Source organism: Corvus moneduloides, chromosome 1, assembly GCF_009650955.1.
Source record: "Corvus moneduloides isolate bCorMon1 chromosome 1, bCorMon1.pri, whole genome shotgun sequence".
NCBI classification, from domain to species: Eukaryota; Metazoa; Chordata; class Aves; order Passeriformes; family Corvidae; genus Corvus; species Corvus moneduloides.
Window position 1 is genome coordinate 32,970,690 of NC_045476.1, and position 17,592 is coordinate 32,988,281.

General features: G+C 39.4%; 1 protein-coding gene across 34 annotated transcripts in view; it reads right to left on the reverse strand.

Moving 5' to 3' along the window:
- CLASP2 (cytoplasmic linker associated protein 2) overlaps positions 1–17,592 on the reverse strand; it is a 507,179-nt gene that overhangs the window by 448,078 nt on the left and 41,509 nt on the right. For 27 of the 34 annotated variants that reach the window (XM_032104203.1, XM_032104158.1, XM_032104212.1 and 24 more), the window contains exon 8: positions 1,176–1,322. In XM_032104203.1, coding sequence (XP_031960094.1) covers positions 1,176–1,322 — 147 coding nt within the window. Of the gene's footprint in view, positions 1–1,175; positions 1,339–1,824; positions 2,027–17,592 lie in introns of those variants that run through there. The other 7 variants (XM_032104454.1, XM_032104442.1, XM_032104432.1 and 4 more) reach the window with 3 other exon arrangements.

Below are 17,592 nucleotides of genomic sequence, written 5' to 3' on the forward strand. Positions count from 1 at the left end.
ATTTATATTTACTTATTTATAATATTTACTATGTGCAATAATAACAACAACAATAAATACTAACAAGAATTTCCTTTATGGAGTCTTTTAGGTGGTATCTTCTGATACTATTCTGATATGTATTGCTATCAATTCTCAGTTACACTATGACAGTGTTGATCCAGCCCTATGGAAATCTTTTCAATTTATTAGGAATTCTTAAGATCACAACTGAAAACAAATAAATTGTCACAACATTAACAATATCTTAGCAATGTGCAAATATTTAAGCCAGCTTGTTTGCCATGTGTATCTTCTTCCAAATTTTATACTTGCTTTGCAGATCACAAATGGGAATATTACATGAATAGGAACATGAAAAAATCATTTACTCTTACAAAAACCCCTTACTAAAAGAACCACTTATTCATAAAAACCTTGTACCTGATGTATGGTGTATTTCCACAGAATTATGTATTTTTTCTGAATGTGTAAATGAACCATCAAAAAAGCAGCCACTTCTTTAGAAATAAACAGTTGCTTTTGTTAGACTACCCCCGCCCTAAAAAAATGCGGATTTCCCTGCTCTAAGATCATAATTACTAAGCACTCCTCATCACGCTGCTTTGAAGTTATACCATGCAAAAAAATCCTGGCGAGGGTTTTGGCCCTCATTTTTTATCTTTCACAACCAATTTCATAATACTGACAGTTAAAGGAATAATAACTAAAGTCATCCAGATGTAATATACACCTCTGTTGAGGGCTCTGGGTGATGGCTAATCCTTTCTAGCATGTGAAACAGTGCAGACCTTCAGTAAAATTTCATCTACACAGACCTACTACAGAATTTCACAGGATATTTATATATACAATAAGTGCACTGTGGATTCCAGCAGAGACACCTCTCTCTATATATATATATATTCATTTTACCAACATAAATGCTATCTCCAGATGTTAATTTTATTTATAATATGAAAGACCTTTATAAGCTCAGTGTACACTCACAAAGACAGACATGCACACACCTTTACAGATGAATAATTACATAAAACAGGGTCCCTTACTGTTCTCAGCTCTGCAAAAATACTGCAGTCATGAATTAAACATCACCTTCCAAAGTTCTCTGTTTTGTGCCTGCTCTGGCAAGGTTTCTGGGAACACTGATTAGAATCTGAATAGCTTTACATTACCTCCAACCTTAGGCCCACCAGCTGATCCTGGCTTTCTTGCACTGTTTGAAGGATTTCCTGGCTTTTTAGGTGCCGGTACCTTGAAGGCTGAAGCAGCTGATGATGGCCTATTTCCATCCACTGACTCTTCATCATCAAAGCTTTTGTCTAGAAAAAGATACATTAAATAAAAATACAGCCATTAGAACGGGTGTATTTTCATTTCCTAATCAACTATTTTGCTTCACATTTCACAGAAATTCACAAAATGCATACATAAAACCAAGTATTTATCACTTTGTCCTGTCTCTGACCTAGGAGTAAAATGACAATGGGAGATAAACAGCATTTTCTGCATCTCAAGTTCTTATAAAATATTATTTTACCTTCATAATTAACCACAGTAAAACTGAGCATAAAAATGAATCCTACACATCCATTCTCACAAAGGAAAAATATCTCTGCACAGACTGAATTTTTTAATAATTTCTTAATATTTTCCCAAAAGGAAAGCCCTTAATACAATTTTTATCATTCCAGTCTACCGAAGAAAAATGCTTCTCCTTTTCCTTCTTTCACTCATGCATGCATTTTCTGCTACACATCCTCCCACAATGTGTCTAACTAGCACTCCCTGTCTCCTTCCTTCCACCCAGATTTTTCAACTTACAATCACAGATCCTCTTGCAGATCAGTCGCCTCATTCCTCTGATAGCTCTTCAATCCCCTCACCCTAGGACGAACCCAGCACCTCACATGGCCACATGCAGTAAATTCTTGATACTAATCAAAGATTCCATCAAAATCTGCTCGCAAACACCCTAGATCCACCACCACTGAGATTTGTGCCGGCATCTTTCTCTCCCTTCCCTGCACTAGGTGCTGCACAACCAATGAGCTGCAAGGTGACATCATCTTCTGGGAGCCAACGCCAGAGGAAAAGGTGAAAATTCTCCATGCAAATAAATTCATTCCCACACACAGTATTTGCCACTATTCCAATCCTTCGTTAAGAAAATTAGACAGGCAGACAATATTCCAGGGCTTGCACTCCTCTTTCCTGTAATTTCAGGTTTGTGTATTTTTAATCATGAAAGAAATTCATCTCTAGTGACTAAATAGTCTCAATTCAAAATATTGTGCCTTAGAAGAACCCCAGCATGTTCCAACAGGAGAACATAATGTTTTCTCCACCCACTTAGGGAAGAAGGATTTATCTATAAGCTTGAGCACAGAAAACATACCAGACTATGGTTCCTATAAATAAATAAAATGAGCGAGGCTGAGACACAGCTGCACTACAGTAATGAAAGACCAATTTAGCATATTACCTGCACTAAAACCTGCCATTTGTAAAAAAAAAAAAAAAAAAAAAAAAAAAATTAATTGCAAAGCTTCATCATCTCTGTAATGGTTAACTGTTCACCCTTCGCTTATTCAGAACTTGCTCCCAGTGAAATGTCAACTATATTTAACAATGTAGCCTCCCAGAGGAAAGAAGCTTGCACTAAAGGGTATAAGAAAGGTTTTGTCCAGCAGCGTTTGCAGCACCATCAAACGTCAGAGTCAGAACACCCTGCATTTAAGGTGTCCAAGATCACTGCTGCTATAGTTAGTACATTTTTCTAGCATTTGCCAAAAGCTGTTTTGCACCAATGAATCTCCATGATCAAAGAAACAAACCATCACAAGAAAAATACAGATGCATATTAAAATTTTTCAATAATATTATTTCCTCCTCTCCTATAAACACTGATTTTTAGGAGAATCTTGCCAAGAGTAATTGTTTGGATCTGTAAACTCTCCAAATCGGAGGAAAAGGCATCAGCCTTCCCCCTCACTGTCCTGTGTGCTGCCATGGAAACAGCACTCCCGCTCAGCATACGGGCTGAGCCAGAATACATTTTGATTCCTGATGCTTTTACTCTCAGTATCTTAAATAGAACCAGACATCAAGATTTCGAGCAAGGAAAGCCACTAATACAAAGGCCAGATTAAGTGAAATGATCTAAACACTGTAACAGAAGGCTAAATGGCAAGAGTTAATATCTAGGATGCCTGCAACATTACAGGTAATTTTAGAATAGCATTAGAAATATCTTGCACATTTTTGAACAGCATGAACAGATCAACACTGACACGTGAGTATAGAATCATGAAAACAGACTAAAAGGGAAAACACGCTTTTCAAATAAAAAAGGTTTTGTTACTGCACTTGCAAATCTGATGAAGAAACAGGCAAGACTTTCATGCTACTACCCAACAGCTCTACAATGCAGCACTGATATGCAAATATTGCATAAGCCTCTGAAACAATAAAGTTATTTGCAATACAATCTTAAAAACAGGAAGTGAGCATTTGCTCATTTATGCAAAATCTCCTAATCAAGAAAAATCTAAACAACCCCAAACAACTGTGTACTTTGGGAACCAGTGACTCAGACAAATTAATTTTATTTTTACCCAACAATTCATCATGAAGGAGTACTAAAGACAGAGAACTGTACAAGTTATTGCTCAACCCGCAAATGTGCAAATAGAATTTCAGAAAAAAATGCAAAGGCAAATGTTTCGACCTACTGACACATTGTGTATATTAGAGGATATATTAAATAACGTTCTTGGTAAAACTGTCAAATTACTTTGTCTAGTTAAAGAATATTTTTTCAAACATTTAAAACATTGTTAACACTGAATTAAAAATCTACACCATGAAATAGTTCTACACAGTTTTTCAGTCCACATGAAACCCATCTTTTTAAAATAAATGCCTTTTTCTTTTGAGGTACACAGAACTGATTGTAAGCACTGATACATGGGTGTTCTTAACCAGACTTTTCATGGTTTATGTTAAAATAAATTAAAAACTGAGGTACAGTTACTCGAAGTGTTCCAAAATAACAGCACAGTACCATAAGCATGTAAAATTAATGGCTGAAAAGGATCTGTTTTAATTCTATTAAGGCTAAAGTGGTAATAATGCAGCTGAGCCTCTTTTGTTCTGGATTTGTGTTTTAAATAAACATAAGCAGGAAAATTTCATTCGGTCTTTTAAAGAAACCAGAGGTTTTCCTGACCCTTTTAGGCCTTTACACATTTATTTCCCTAGGATTTAACATCAAAATTCCAAGTGATCTTTAGGGACTTTCCATTTTCAGAAATATGCTTCACACTGTGAAGATCTGAAACCTGAAGTCTGTATTTATAGCACTTCATGAAAACAGAGCATTATATTTGCTTCCCCTACAACGTGCCTTCCATGTGCTCTCACTCATCTGCAATGATCCACTTATTTGTAGCTCCTGTAAAAGCATTTCAATGTACTTCAGCATGGAGAAGCCCAGCTCGAGTTGTAACTGCTGCTCCCCAGGGCATAATCAAGGAGCAGTTCTGCTCAATCTGGCTTTACTATGTGTCTTTGGGTGGCCAAAGGACCAGGGATGGAGCTCCTGACAGCCGACACCCAGAGCACGGGGATGGCTGTATTTCAGTATCAAACTGTGCCTCTAATGTTAGTTTTATGCAGTCTACAAACAAAATGTATTTCTACAACAGAAGTAATAAAAGCCTAAATGGAATTGGTATTTCAAAACAAAGCCATCTATCTGATGGATGCAAACTCTAAAATGGCTGGATAATTTTCATTCTAGGTAATTTTAACACTTTCAGAGTATCAGATTTTACATACGCAAATACACCTGACAGCTAAGAAAGCATTATCTAAACAGTGTTTTAAACCAAAGCTCCAAGGTACTAAAAACAAGAAGTCATATGAATTGCTAGCAACACACAGACCATCTTAAAGGAAAAACACAATAAAGACACTGAGCCTCAGTTAAATCTCACAACACTGTTATTGTACTTGATAGGTACTATTTTAAACCATAGTGGATAAGGAGTTTTGGAGGTAAGCACACCATACAGAGAAGAGCCTGGAATCTAGTACTGCCAAAAGCTCCTGAAGAAACCTGATGAGCAACAAATGCTCTCAACTCTGGTACAAGTTCTCTTCCAGATGAACAACTTCAAAACAGGGGAAGAAAAAAATTCAAGAAAAGGTTGTTTTTATCTTCAGAAAGCTAGGCACTCAAGATTCAACATGTGAGCACTAGAAGTTTTCTCTTCTAATGCAGGGCAGAGACCTGCACCATAGAGCATGTTCTGCAGGTACAATGCAGCAAGTCAACTGCTACCAATGAACTGCTGTGCATTTCTATAAAACATTTGAAGAGTTGTCTAAGAAATCTTTCCAGTTAAAGACCCTTCCAAACCAACCTGCAGGTTACATCAGAACCCAAAGTCTACCACACTTTCAGAACTTATGATTTACCGAAGTTTTTTGAAGATGACATCCAGGCAGACAGACCAAAACTTGAACTATCACAGTGGATTAAATACTAGAATTCTTAAGAAACAAACGATGCCGTTTGAACTAAAAATAAACAAAATATGTGCTATCTTCCTGCCTTGTAGCGTTACTCTTGGGGGCCAGATCACAAACACGTAGTGCATGTTTTCTGAAGTATTCAGAGAGATCAAAGCATAAAATACTGCAACTCAAGCCTCTACCTTAGCTGGTTTTAAGATACATGTGACATTCTGGTATCTAGCTGTAAGTCATAGTCAATAACAGAAAAATGAAACACAGTATCACCTACACAGCAGTGTAAGTACAAGATTTATATTCTACTTGTGCTACTCAGCACCAGGAAATCAGAAGTTAACTGACTTAAAGCAGATCCCCAAGTGACACCCTAAGGGTGAAAAACCTGCATCCCCTGCAGTAATACGTAACTAAAGCTGGCAATAAAGGCAAATCTTGATACTGTTTTCAGTAGCAACTTCTTACATATCTAACACAACTAGGTTTGTAAATACCAACCTGCAGTATTTTACTGTAGATGAACAATAGTCAAACCAGAAAACACAGTACATTTAATATTTACATATTTAATAAAACTGCTTTTAAACTGACTTAAGTTCAAAACATTTGTATCAATTTTGCTTCAATAACTGATAATGATAAGCTTTGCTAACAAATACTAAGTGTTTTTTAACTACTGTTAACACTTCCTCCTTTACACCACAAAATATTTATGAGGACGACTGCAAAATCCTGCCTAAGCAAAAAAACCCCCAAGTAGATGAACTCTTTACATTTTACAAGTCACTCCCCCATTCTGTGCCTACCAAGACACCGACTGCCTGTCTCCCTTCAGGGACTTACACAGACTGCATCAATTACGTGGAACATCTGGGACGGGATCATTACCTCAATTCCAGATGAACTGGTGCGGCCTACAACAATTTCTGTCCAAGCATGAAAATGAAGCCACAAGCACTACACATGCATCAAGTTAGTTGATCTTTCTAATCCATACTTCAAGCCAATGCCCCACATCATCTAGTGAGAACTTTATCCCTTACACATCAGGCATTCCATCCAGTCCAAATCTGTTTGTCCAGACACAAAGGATAGGATTCATTTGCCTAAGCACAGTCATCTAAAACCAGTTTATAGAGTTCTGGGCATCCTGTCTGGCAGCCAGCTGACGTTCCAGAAGGCCACAGATCTCTTGTGGGTCTTGTGTCACGCCTGTTCGCTCCGCGTGGCTACTGTGGATACTGCAAGGCACCTCGAGTGGCACAAGACACCTATGGCTGGACAGATGAATCGCACCTAAGAAGCTTCACATCTACCATAAAGGCATCATTCCTTGGCATTCTCCCTGAGCTACAGCAGGTCTCAGGATCCTAAACCATTAGGAGACAAATTCTCATTTCCAAACAAAAGCCTGCTTCCCACAAAGATGGAGCATGGCTCTTCAAGAGACAATAGCCGGAGGCACAGAAACGAGGCCACTTACTGATGGATTTAACTTCACTTTGTGTTACCTCCTTTGCTCTCTTTGCCTTCCTCAAGGAAGCAATTGCACTTGGTACACTCAGCGCTGGCAAATGGTTCTCTTCTGTGCACTATATGCAAATAGTTCTCTTCTGTGCAATATATGCTGATGCTCATCAGCAAAATCTCCAGCTCCTACCAAAAGAGACTCCTTTTTCCATAATAACCTTACAGGGGATGGATGAGATAAAAAATACCAATGAGAAGAGTGGTTAAAGAACAAAAAAACTTGGTTCAAAAATCTCCCAGCGTTCTTAAGCCAAACATATTCCTTCACATGCTATTTTTTCAGGCAGTTCCTGGGAACACAGGGAACTAGTGTCTTCAAAAGAATCAAAAAGGCAGCAAGTAAGGGGAACTAGAGTCAGTAACAGGAATAAGGCAAATATTTATCAGTTAAATTTTGCTGTTGATCTGATCTCAAATTTTAATAAAGATCCCCTAACTTTTCAACAAGTGAAGCAGAATACAGCTCTCCTACATTCCATCAACCAGCTACAGCACTGAAAGAGGCTCACACCCGCTTTTGGCTTTTTTTTTTGTTGTGGTGTATGTGTTTGGTCTTTTTTAAAACATGACTCTCAATGAATAGGACAAAAGAAAACAAGGAAAATGAGAAAGAAGACACTAGACCTGACAGACATTTAAAAAAAGAATTACTTAGGAGTGGCAATGGCACATGCCACAATAATCATCCACATTTAATGCAGGCCTATTCTAATGACAGTAGTAGTTTATCCATTCTACTCCATAGTTTCATGAAGGACTATGTTCAAAAAAGATTAATTCAGAAAAAATGTAACGTATCCCCAGTATTATTTTCCTAACCTCAAGGAAAAGCTAGTCTTACAGTTTATCTGTCTGGCTGAAAGACAAGATTTAACTACAGGTTTCAAATAAAGCTGCAGTAAGCTCAAATAAGCAACTGAGCTAATTTTGCTCCCAAGTAAAGCTTCATTCCCATTTCTACCTCTAGAGTGTCTTCTGTAAACCATGTAATTTTCTAATTTTTACCTATTAAAGTTAAACAGTTTCTGCAAATCTTGCCCTATTCTATATTTTTACAGCACCTGTAAAATTATTTCCATAGTCCACATGTTTGAATTAATTAATAAATCATTTAGTCCTTTCTAAATTCCTGCAATTGGACTTTCCTTTGTTATACATGTGTAACATTTCCCAAATGCTACTCCCAGCAAACTTACTGAAAACTGAAGATACAGTCAATATCACTGTACTTTAAAAATCGTCCATTTCACTTTATTTACATCTTTCCTGAGGCATGTTCAATAGCCTTCTGAATCAACACCTAATAGCCTATAACCTATTAGAAAATGAAGTACCATTTTCTCAGTAAAACGGAAAGAGAAAGATAATGAGGTTCTCCAGAATTCATGACAAGGCAACACCTAAAACAGGATTCAAGACTAAACAGCAAGGCTTAAGATAGAACTACGTAATGGTATTGTTCTTCAACATCTGTACTACGTTACTGCTCTAGGCCATGCTATTTGGACCACACTGCACTATGTCCAGTGCTGAAATGTTAACAGATCAAGTACCTTTTGGGCAGGGGGAAGGAAAAAAGGTGTAGAAAGGGCACAGGCTTACCTTGCATAAGAAATCAAAGACTGCAAGTTTTTGACATTTTAAACACACAGGTTGACTCACTAGCTGTAACACAAAAACTGATGGGATACTCCTCTATTTTAGCACAAAGTAAAACATGCCTACCACAGTGCAAATGTTTTGCTCTCTTATGAATATTACAATTAAAGCTGAAAAAGGCAGTAACTTCTGAGGCACTCAAGATTTCTGCTAAATGAGTGAGTACTCCCTCTGAGAGCTTCCCCACCCAGACACTGATTAAAATGAAAGCAGGTAATTCACTTAAAACAGTGATAAAAAAAGAAAGAAAAAGCTCTACGAGAATTTTTACTCCATGCTTGGTTAATTTTTGTGAGCCACTTTACACATAAAAGACTCCTAATTTCTATCAAAAGTGATGGTTTATTTAACTGTTGTATCTTGTCTGAATTCAAACCTCATTTGTGGCCAAACCCTTCATTCTGCTGCTTCAGTTGCCCTCTAAAAAAGCTGCCACTTCAGGTATCTCCTTTAAGTATAAACTCCACTATTTGCATTTAAAATATTCTGTAATCCAACAGCCAGTCTTTGCTCAGTAGGCCTGGTTTAATTACTGTCTTCATTATCTCAGCTCCAGATGTAATTTTATTTCTTTCTTCAAAAATTCCTTTTGCTTATACATCAAGTACCTAACTCTCAATAGCACCAGCATCTTCTTCAGTGAATCTAATGGCCTATTTTAAAACCAATATATTTATCACAAACCCACATTTTATCTAGAAACCACTATCCATAAACTGCAATAATATGACTAGCATTATTGATGCATTTAAGTTCAGAAAAGTATAAAAAAGGACCATCATATCTATCTGCAGCTAAGTCAAACAACTGATACCCATTGAGGAATGGTTTCATTCATGACATTGCCAGTACTTAATTCGGTCACACAGAAGCACCTGGGTTTAATGATTTGAATTTTCAAACTATCAATTACAACACAGCAAGGGTAAGAGAGGCACTCAGAAGTACCATGTTCATTCATCTTTAACATATATCACAAGTATATGTGATAGTGAAGGGGCATTGGATATATATAATATCAATGAGAAGTTTTACAAACAGGGAGTTTAAATTCTTGCTCCTAGTGATTTACTGTTAGAGGGTGACAGTGACAAATACAATTCTACCATCAGAGAGACCATGACAGTAGCTAATATTTGCATTAGTTTTTAGTGTGGCCAATTTCTGCATGTTCAACTCAATTTGCCTGTTGAAAATGTACAATGGCAAGGCAGATTGACAAATAAAACACAGATCCTAGAAGCAGAAAGTGTAATACAAGCACATAGCAGACAAAATGTTAAGAGATTTATTTTCCTGAATTTTAGATCCATGTAGTTTAGGAATTAAAAGTTAATATCTGCACATGAAAACATGCACACCACAGCACAGACGAAAGGGGCTGCTAATGGCCTTTCAGCTCACTGATCTCTGCCTCATACAGTCAGAAGCAGAGATTAAGAAAATATGGCACATTACCTCTATTTTACTCTCAATGCTGCAACTTCACTCGTGGGTAATAAAACAGGTGGTTTTAAGAGGCCCAACTCTCCTCAAAATCGACTTAACTAGAATCATAGAACAGTGTGGGTTTTAAGGGACCTTAAACATTATCGAGTTCCAACCCTCCTGCCATGGGCAGGGACACCTTTCACTAGACCAGGTTGCTCAGAGCTCCAGCCCGGCAGTGAACTCCTCTAGGGACAGGGCAGTCACAACTTCTCTGGGCAGTCTGCTCCAGTGCCTCACCAGCTCAAGTGAATTTTAGTCTAAATATGCCCTTTTTCAGCTTAAAGCCATTCCGCCTTGTCCTGTCAGTCCATGGCCTTGTAAAAAGTCCCTCTCCAGCTTTCCTGTAGGCCCCCTTTAGGTACAGGAAGGTGCTGTATGGTCTCCCTGGAGCCTCCTCCGCTCAGGGCTGAACAATCCCAATTCTCTCAGCCTGTCTTCACAGGAGAAGTGCCCCAGCCCTCTGATCATCTTTGTGGCCTCCTGCGGATTCACTCAACAGGTCATCTCCCTTGCCCTGCTTGCCACACTGCTTTTGATGCAGCCCAGGACAGAACTGGAGTTTTGGGCTGCAAGCCCACACTGCCAGGTCATGTCCAGCCTCTCATCCACCAGCAACCCAGAAGCTAAAAAACTCACACCAGATCTGGAAAATCTGAAGTGCTTGGTCTATGGCTAAGCAGCTTTAGTAGCTGCCATTTCTCTAATTTTGTGGGAACATGATCCAACCCCAAAATAATACACAGAGACTGTTTCTCGCAGTGTTTCTAATGAGTTTCTCAACAATGCAAAGAAATTTTAAACAAAAACAATCTAAACAGAAATACTTTTGACCTTTAAGTTCAATAGCAAACCTCACACTGCGTAAGTTGGACTTTTATCAGGTCAACACACAAAACAACACATAATGATAAAAGGATTTTTTGTCAAATAGGAATCTAGTCACGTTCATTGCTTAGGCAATCATGGAACACCATGGAGCTCTTGACTCTGATGAAAGCAAAAATATCTAATCTGAAGAAAGTACAGTTCTTCTGCAGGCTGTTAAGAGCTTTGTTCTACATCTTCAGCCCTTCTCCTCACCTTTGCTCAGGCTCCAACTATCCACCTTTGAGGGCTTTTAAGCGTTTCTCAGCTGAACAGAAAAGTTTTCACATCAATTAAATATACATGAAGCAGTACCAGAGAAATCCTGTTACCATGAAAATTTTGTCGCCTACACTCCATATAGCTGGGAAACTCCTGTGAGTTTTAAATTGTAGTTACTTCTTATAAGAGGCTACATACACAGCTCGTTTTCAAAAGGCTCTTATAACTGCTCTTTTCAACTGTTGCTGTGAAAGTGTATTTTGATGAAGGAGCTGGGCAAAAAAAGCAGACACAAAATCCGAAACACAAGTCTTTAAAACTAAGATGCTTTTATAAATACAATATACAGAATGGAATTTCTGATTCAGGTCAATACTACAGGAGACCCTTCACCTCTGAAGGCATTTCAGACACTGAAATGATCCAAATGTAGCTTACTTGCTCATCAGTATTTACTACAGGAAGACTTTATTAAAAATAACATGTAACAGTAAGGAAATACTCCTCATACTTCATAGATAACAAAGATGAAAATAAACCCTGCAAGGCAAATATCCAATCAGTCAAGTGGAAGATTCTTGCAACATCTATCAAAGGAAACCCTTAGTAGGCTTTAAATTTCTCCTGTGGCTCTTCACAATTCCAATGTGTCTTTTTTTTTTTTCTTTTTCAAAGTGTACCTTTAAAAAATAATAATAACTAACCCCCCCCCCCAAACAACTAAAAAACATGTAATATTACCAACAGTCTGGAATAATCAAAACCATGCAGACAGAATGGAAAACACCAAAGTAATTTTTATTTTGTAACTTGTTCTTAAAAACTAATAAAAACTGACTCCAGCACTCCAGACAACCAACACTTTTGGATGAAAGATTAAACATATCTGGAAATCTTTTTTGTGAACTCATGTTTCATGTTTAATGAAAACAACAACCACCACCACCCACAAAATTCCTTGACACTTTGAAAATGTCATTTAGAAACAGAAGACAAATCTTACTTGTAGTTATTACCCTAGAACATATTAAAAATTCAGGTGCATGTATCACTCCAGAAGCTATGCTGGTTTTGAGAAAACAACTGTTTTATGTCATGTGTTTGCAGCCTTGTGTTTTAAATAAAAAACGCTCTGAGTTGCACTGTTCTTCCTTGAATTATTTTTTTTCTATTCACATCAGTCTTGAACCTTGCTATATTCATCCGTTCTCTTAGTAGAAACTGTCTTTCCATATAGCCCTTGGCGTGTTTACACATTCCCTCCCTCTCCCACTCAGCTGCTTCACTGTCCCACTGTTCTTTTACTGCTGTTAGCAACAGTACTTGCACTTTATAGACAAAACACAACTCAGAATCTATGTTAATCACTGGGAGTAGAATATGACCTTACTGTGAAAAGAAGCTTTGCACTGGTTTGGTTCCAAACAGCAATCAAATTCCAGCTCATGGTATCTGTCCTTCCTCCCTCAGGCACAGCAAGTAAAGCCACTTCCCAGATCAGCGTGCCCACCAACTGCTAATAACGGAAGGGGAGTGGTGGGGACCAATTACAGGAAAAGGAGCCAGTGCAGGTGCAGTCAGAATGTTTAAAAAAACAGGCCCAAACAAGAACAGAAAAGGGAGCAAGTGATACGCTTCTATCCCACACAAAAACTTCTGCTACTATTTATATTCCCACACCCAGGAGACAGCTCTGAATGGTACAAAGCACCACAGTTACAGCCTGACCAATTTCTAGGCCAGTGTAGCAATACTTTATTATCATTATTCACAGGACTCTGTTGGTTTAAAAAGTCTCCTACCAGAGGATAACAAAAATCAGAAATAGACCTCAGAAATCCACGTGCACTAAAATAACATATATATTTTAAATCAAGCTAATGTCTCAAACATCACTGTAGTTTCTGTATCTTTAATATGTCCAATCCCTTCCTCAGTCAAAAGTAAAATATTAAAGCGGTACAGCACCCACACTTCACAGAAACTACTTAATCAGATTAAAGACTTAGGAAGACAGCCTTCCCTCAGAAGAACATCAGGGAATGGAAGATAATTGTTCTTATGCTTTAGGACCATGCATATATTAATCAAGTATTTTGAAAGAAGACAAAACATAAAATTTGATATGCATATGCAGTAAGATAGAAGGATAATTTCTATTCATAAACCAGTCACATATGCTTTATCATCTAAAATCTGACAAGTGCTTAAAGTCATGAAACATTGTATGCCATTTACATAAAAATACACTAATAAATAAAGAAGTGCTTATTCATTATATGATACAAAACAGTATACTTAGTATACACTAGTGCAACAAATGTGTGCACCAAATATGTCCTCTTACAAAGCTGATTATATGCTTTTAGATAGCCCTCAAATACCTTGTATCTGGTACTGCAATATGTTTAGTACATCTTAAGAAAACCTATGTCTAATCTTCCCTTTAAGGCCATTCGTAGTTTTAGGCAGATAGTTTTGTCCTTATCCTAATTACTTTGTTCAACTGGGATCAAGGCAGTCCCTTACCTACAAAACAACAAAGTAACGTAGCACAGACTGACAACAAGGTGAGGAAACACCAGTGGAAGCTGCTGAATTACAACGCGCTGCTGGAGAGAATGCGCAACGCGATGTGCGCACGGCGATTCCGCTCGCCACCTCCTCAGCAGCCTAATCTGGTTACCAACGGATAATGGCAGAAATGCATTATCCTCTCCAAAGAACAAGGAGACCAGAGCGAGGAACAGCTCCTGGCTGGTTTTCCTCAGCAGCCTCCGAACACAACTTGCAGGGCAAACACAGACCTCCAGTCACACAAGTACGTGAAATGCCTTTCAGACTGAGGCAGCGCATGCTCTCCCACTGGCGCGCACTCAGTACAGTAGAAGTTACGGTCCATTTGTTTGCTGGGCCGCAAGCACAGGATTATTTTTCTTCCCCCTCTACATTCTTCCAACAATAGCTTGGAGAGCTTGAGACAGTTAACATGGGGGCAAACAGAAAATCTGGTTCTTCCCTTTAATCTTCACTTGAGAAATCAGATTAAGATTCAACTGTTAAGCACCACGTTTTATTTACATTTCTGCTTGTGCTCAAGAAAACTGGGAAAAAAAATAATCCAAAAGGTTCCAAGAAGCCAGTGTCTTGCATTCAAGATAAAATCAACATTACCACTTCTAGATGGCATTTCTAAACATACTCTGCAACTGTGTAGCACATCTAGGCTGATTAAGTGAGCAAAACAAATAAGACAAGTAAAAAAAAATCTGTTCTCTGGAGTATCTGCACAATGCCTTCAGCCTAGTCTCACAAATATTAAGTTAAACATACATATGGGCCACAACAAAATGACATTTTGCCAAGAAAAGACATTTCTCAAAGGCTGCAGAATCACTAACCTTAAAACATTTTCTTCTATGCTGCATATATTAGGATATACAGAATATTTGCAAAACAAAAGACCGCAGCAAAACCATCATTAAATTTAGAAAAAAAGATCAAGAAGTTTTCTTAATAGTAACTACAGTTTTGTTTTCCCTCGCAGTTTCATAACAACATTAGAAGACTGAATTCCTTGTAAATGTGGTAAGCAGTAGTTTTAAGAGACCAACAGCTATATAATCATCCTACACACTGTTAATTGTATCTGGCATTACTGCTCAAAGCTCCTACACGGAATGTCAGCTGACTGCCTGAACAGTACTTTGTTCTTAGTGCCTTTGTTAATGACGAATTAAATTATACAGAAGAGAGCTCCACAACCACCCTCACTTTATAAACTTCGACCATTACAGAATGACAAAAATCCTACGGCTTTGCCTAGAGAATGCAGTTGTTTCTTAACATGCTACAACTTGCATTCTTAATCTGCAAGTTACCACAATTCATGTTTACACCATAGAGAACTGTGTTGCTTCACAGGAAGGAAACAAAGACGAAGAAAAACATTTCCAAAAAAAAAAATCTCAGCAAGAGTGAGCTTGGTACATATTCAGTTCTACAAAGACCATGACTTCCCCTGCACCTTGCAAATGACAAACAAACATCAGAGAACTGCCCAAATTTTTTTAGACTGTGCACTCCAGACATAATTTCACTGCTCTGGTCATGCTCATTATTTCTTTCAGTCTCTAACATATGAAAAAACTAAGTGAAAAACAAACATTTCAGGTCGCCTCAAGAAAGGGTCTCTCTCAGGACTCTTTACAACTACTGTTTTAGCAAATTCAGATAAAAGATTTAATCTGATCTGGTAAAGCCATCTTCTTTATGCGAATCTGCATATGTAGTCACTTGTAAAAGCACAGCCATCCTACCTCATCCCTAAACTTGCTGCAAGTCCAGTGAATGCGTCTCAAATCTCTCTAAAAATAATAACGCATATATAGAAAGTCATCATGGTACTAAGCTCAGAGAACCTGGCTGACACGCAAACCCAAGAGGTGCGATAAAGATAAAACATATGTCTAGTTTTTAACGAAAACACAACCATATAGTCTGTATTGCTTTACTGACCTACTTTCCATTGGTTTGTGTAACAATACACTGTGCACTGAAGGAAACGTAGTAACATCCCATGTCTTTATTAAATATACATCCCCAGCTCTAGCAGCAAGGCTCTTCTTTTATAGCTATGCTGAATGAGTATGAATTTCTTCACAAAACACGGCAGGTTTACATCCGCTTGTTCACAAAGCAGTATAGTAAATTCTGCCTTATCTTGCAGAGGTGGCCAACACAAGTAACACCGAGGCGAGAGGGGTAAACACAACGCCAACATAAAAATGCACAGCGGAACCCGCCAGAGTAGTAAATAATTGAGATCACGGGCCATCCCAGAAACCCAGGCACGGTTAACATCCCAAGAAGGGCTGGAGTTGCCACGCACGGCGCCCCGGTACCCTCCTGCTGCTGCACGCAGCATCCATCGCCCAGCGCCCGGCTCGGGCGGAAGCCAAGCCCGTCAGCCCAAGACGCCAACCTGTCGTACCAACCTCCCCGGCCCCCCGGGCTGCAGAGAGCGCCCCGCAGCCCCGTCCCCAAGGGCACGGCGGTCCCCACTCACCGTCCCCCACAGTCATCATGCCCGGCGGTGCCGCGGGAGGGCGGGCGCGGCGGGTCCCGGCCGGATCCCCGCCGGATTCCTGCCGGCTCCCTGCCGCTACAGCCGCCGCCTCGCTTCAAAATAGCAGTCCCGCCTCGCAAGGGAACCCTCCGCGCCGGCCCGGCCCCGGCCCGGCCCCCCGGGCGCTCCGCCCCCGCCGTCATGTGCCCGCCGGGTCCCCCCGCCGCCCGGCAGCGCCCGGGAAGCGCCGGCCCCGGCGGAGCCCCCGCGATGGGCTGACATCCCACACCGCCGGCGGGAGTTTCGCCCCCCAGCACCACGGAAAATGAAGCGGGAGGAGAAGAAGCAGGCCTGGTTAAGGAAGAGCACTCCACAGAACAGAGGTCAACCAAAACGTAACACAAAATAAAACAGTAAAGCCACAGGAAGTAGGAAAGGGCTTTGTTGAAGAAAGGTGCTGCCTCTTTTAGTGAGTTTTCGGAAGACTTGTTTGGAAACCCCCCCCACCCCCCGCAACTTTAAAGAGAAACAGCTTCCAAAGCATGCGTGCAACACATGCTGGAGAGCAGGAATGACAGCCTACCCAGACCCTGAGCTGCTGCTCAGAGTTTGTACCCGAATCTACTTTTTAGGTGACACGCTGAGGGTAGAGAGTGCAATCCAACAGTGATTCAAAAAAAAAAAAAAAAAAAAAAAAAAGAGTAGCAAGTAAGTTGTACCAATTTACTTAGTCTTGCCAATGGAAAAGTTTAAAACTCAGGCAGAATAGCATATGCTGTTGCACAGTGCATGAGAACCACGCATATGCAAGGAGCCAGACACAGTTCCCTGTAGTAATAATCAAAAAACTCATGCAAATTCCTTAAAAACCTGTCGAAGCACCAGCCTGCTGAGGCCCTTTTCTTCCAAATGGGCTTGAACTGATAAGTACACTTCATCTGTCAGTAAATTTTCCTATTTAAAATGATAAACCATCAGGAAGAGCAGCTGAAATTGAAAATGATGCGGCTGCATTTTGACCACTTGCATTGAGCAAACCAAAGAAATACATGCAGCTCAAAACCTCTATAAAATAATCATAGCAGCTATCAGCAGTATTCCCAAACGATATATATTCATGTTGTGCCGCACTGGTGAGCTCCATTAGAGTATGTCGTCACTGTCTCCATAGTAACTATATTTCCAAATAGAAAACAGCAAAGGGAAATAAAAACAATAGC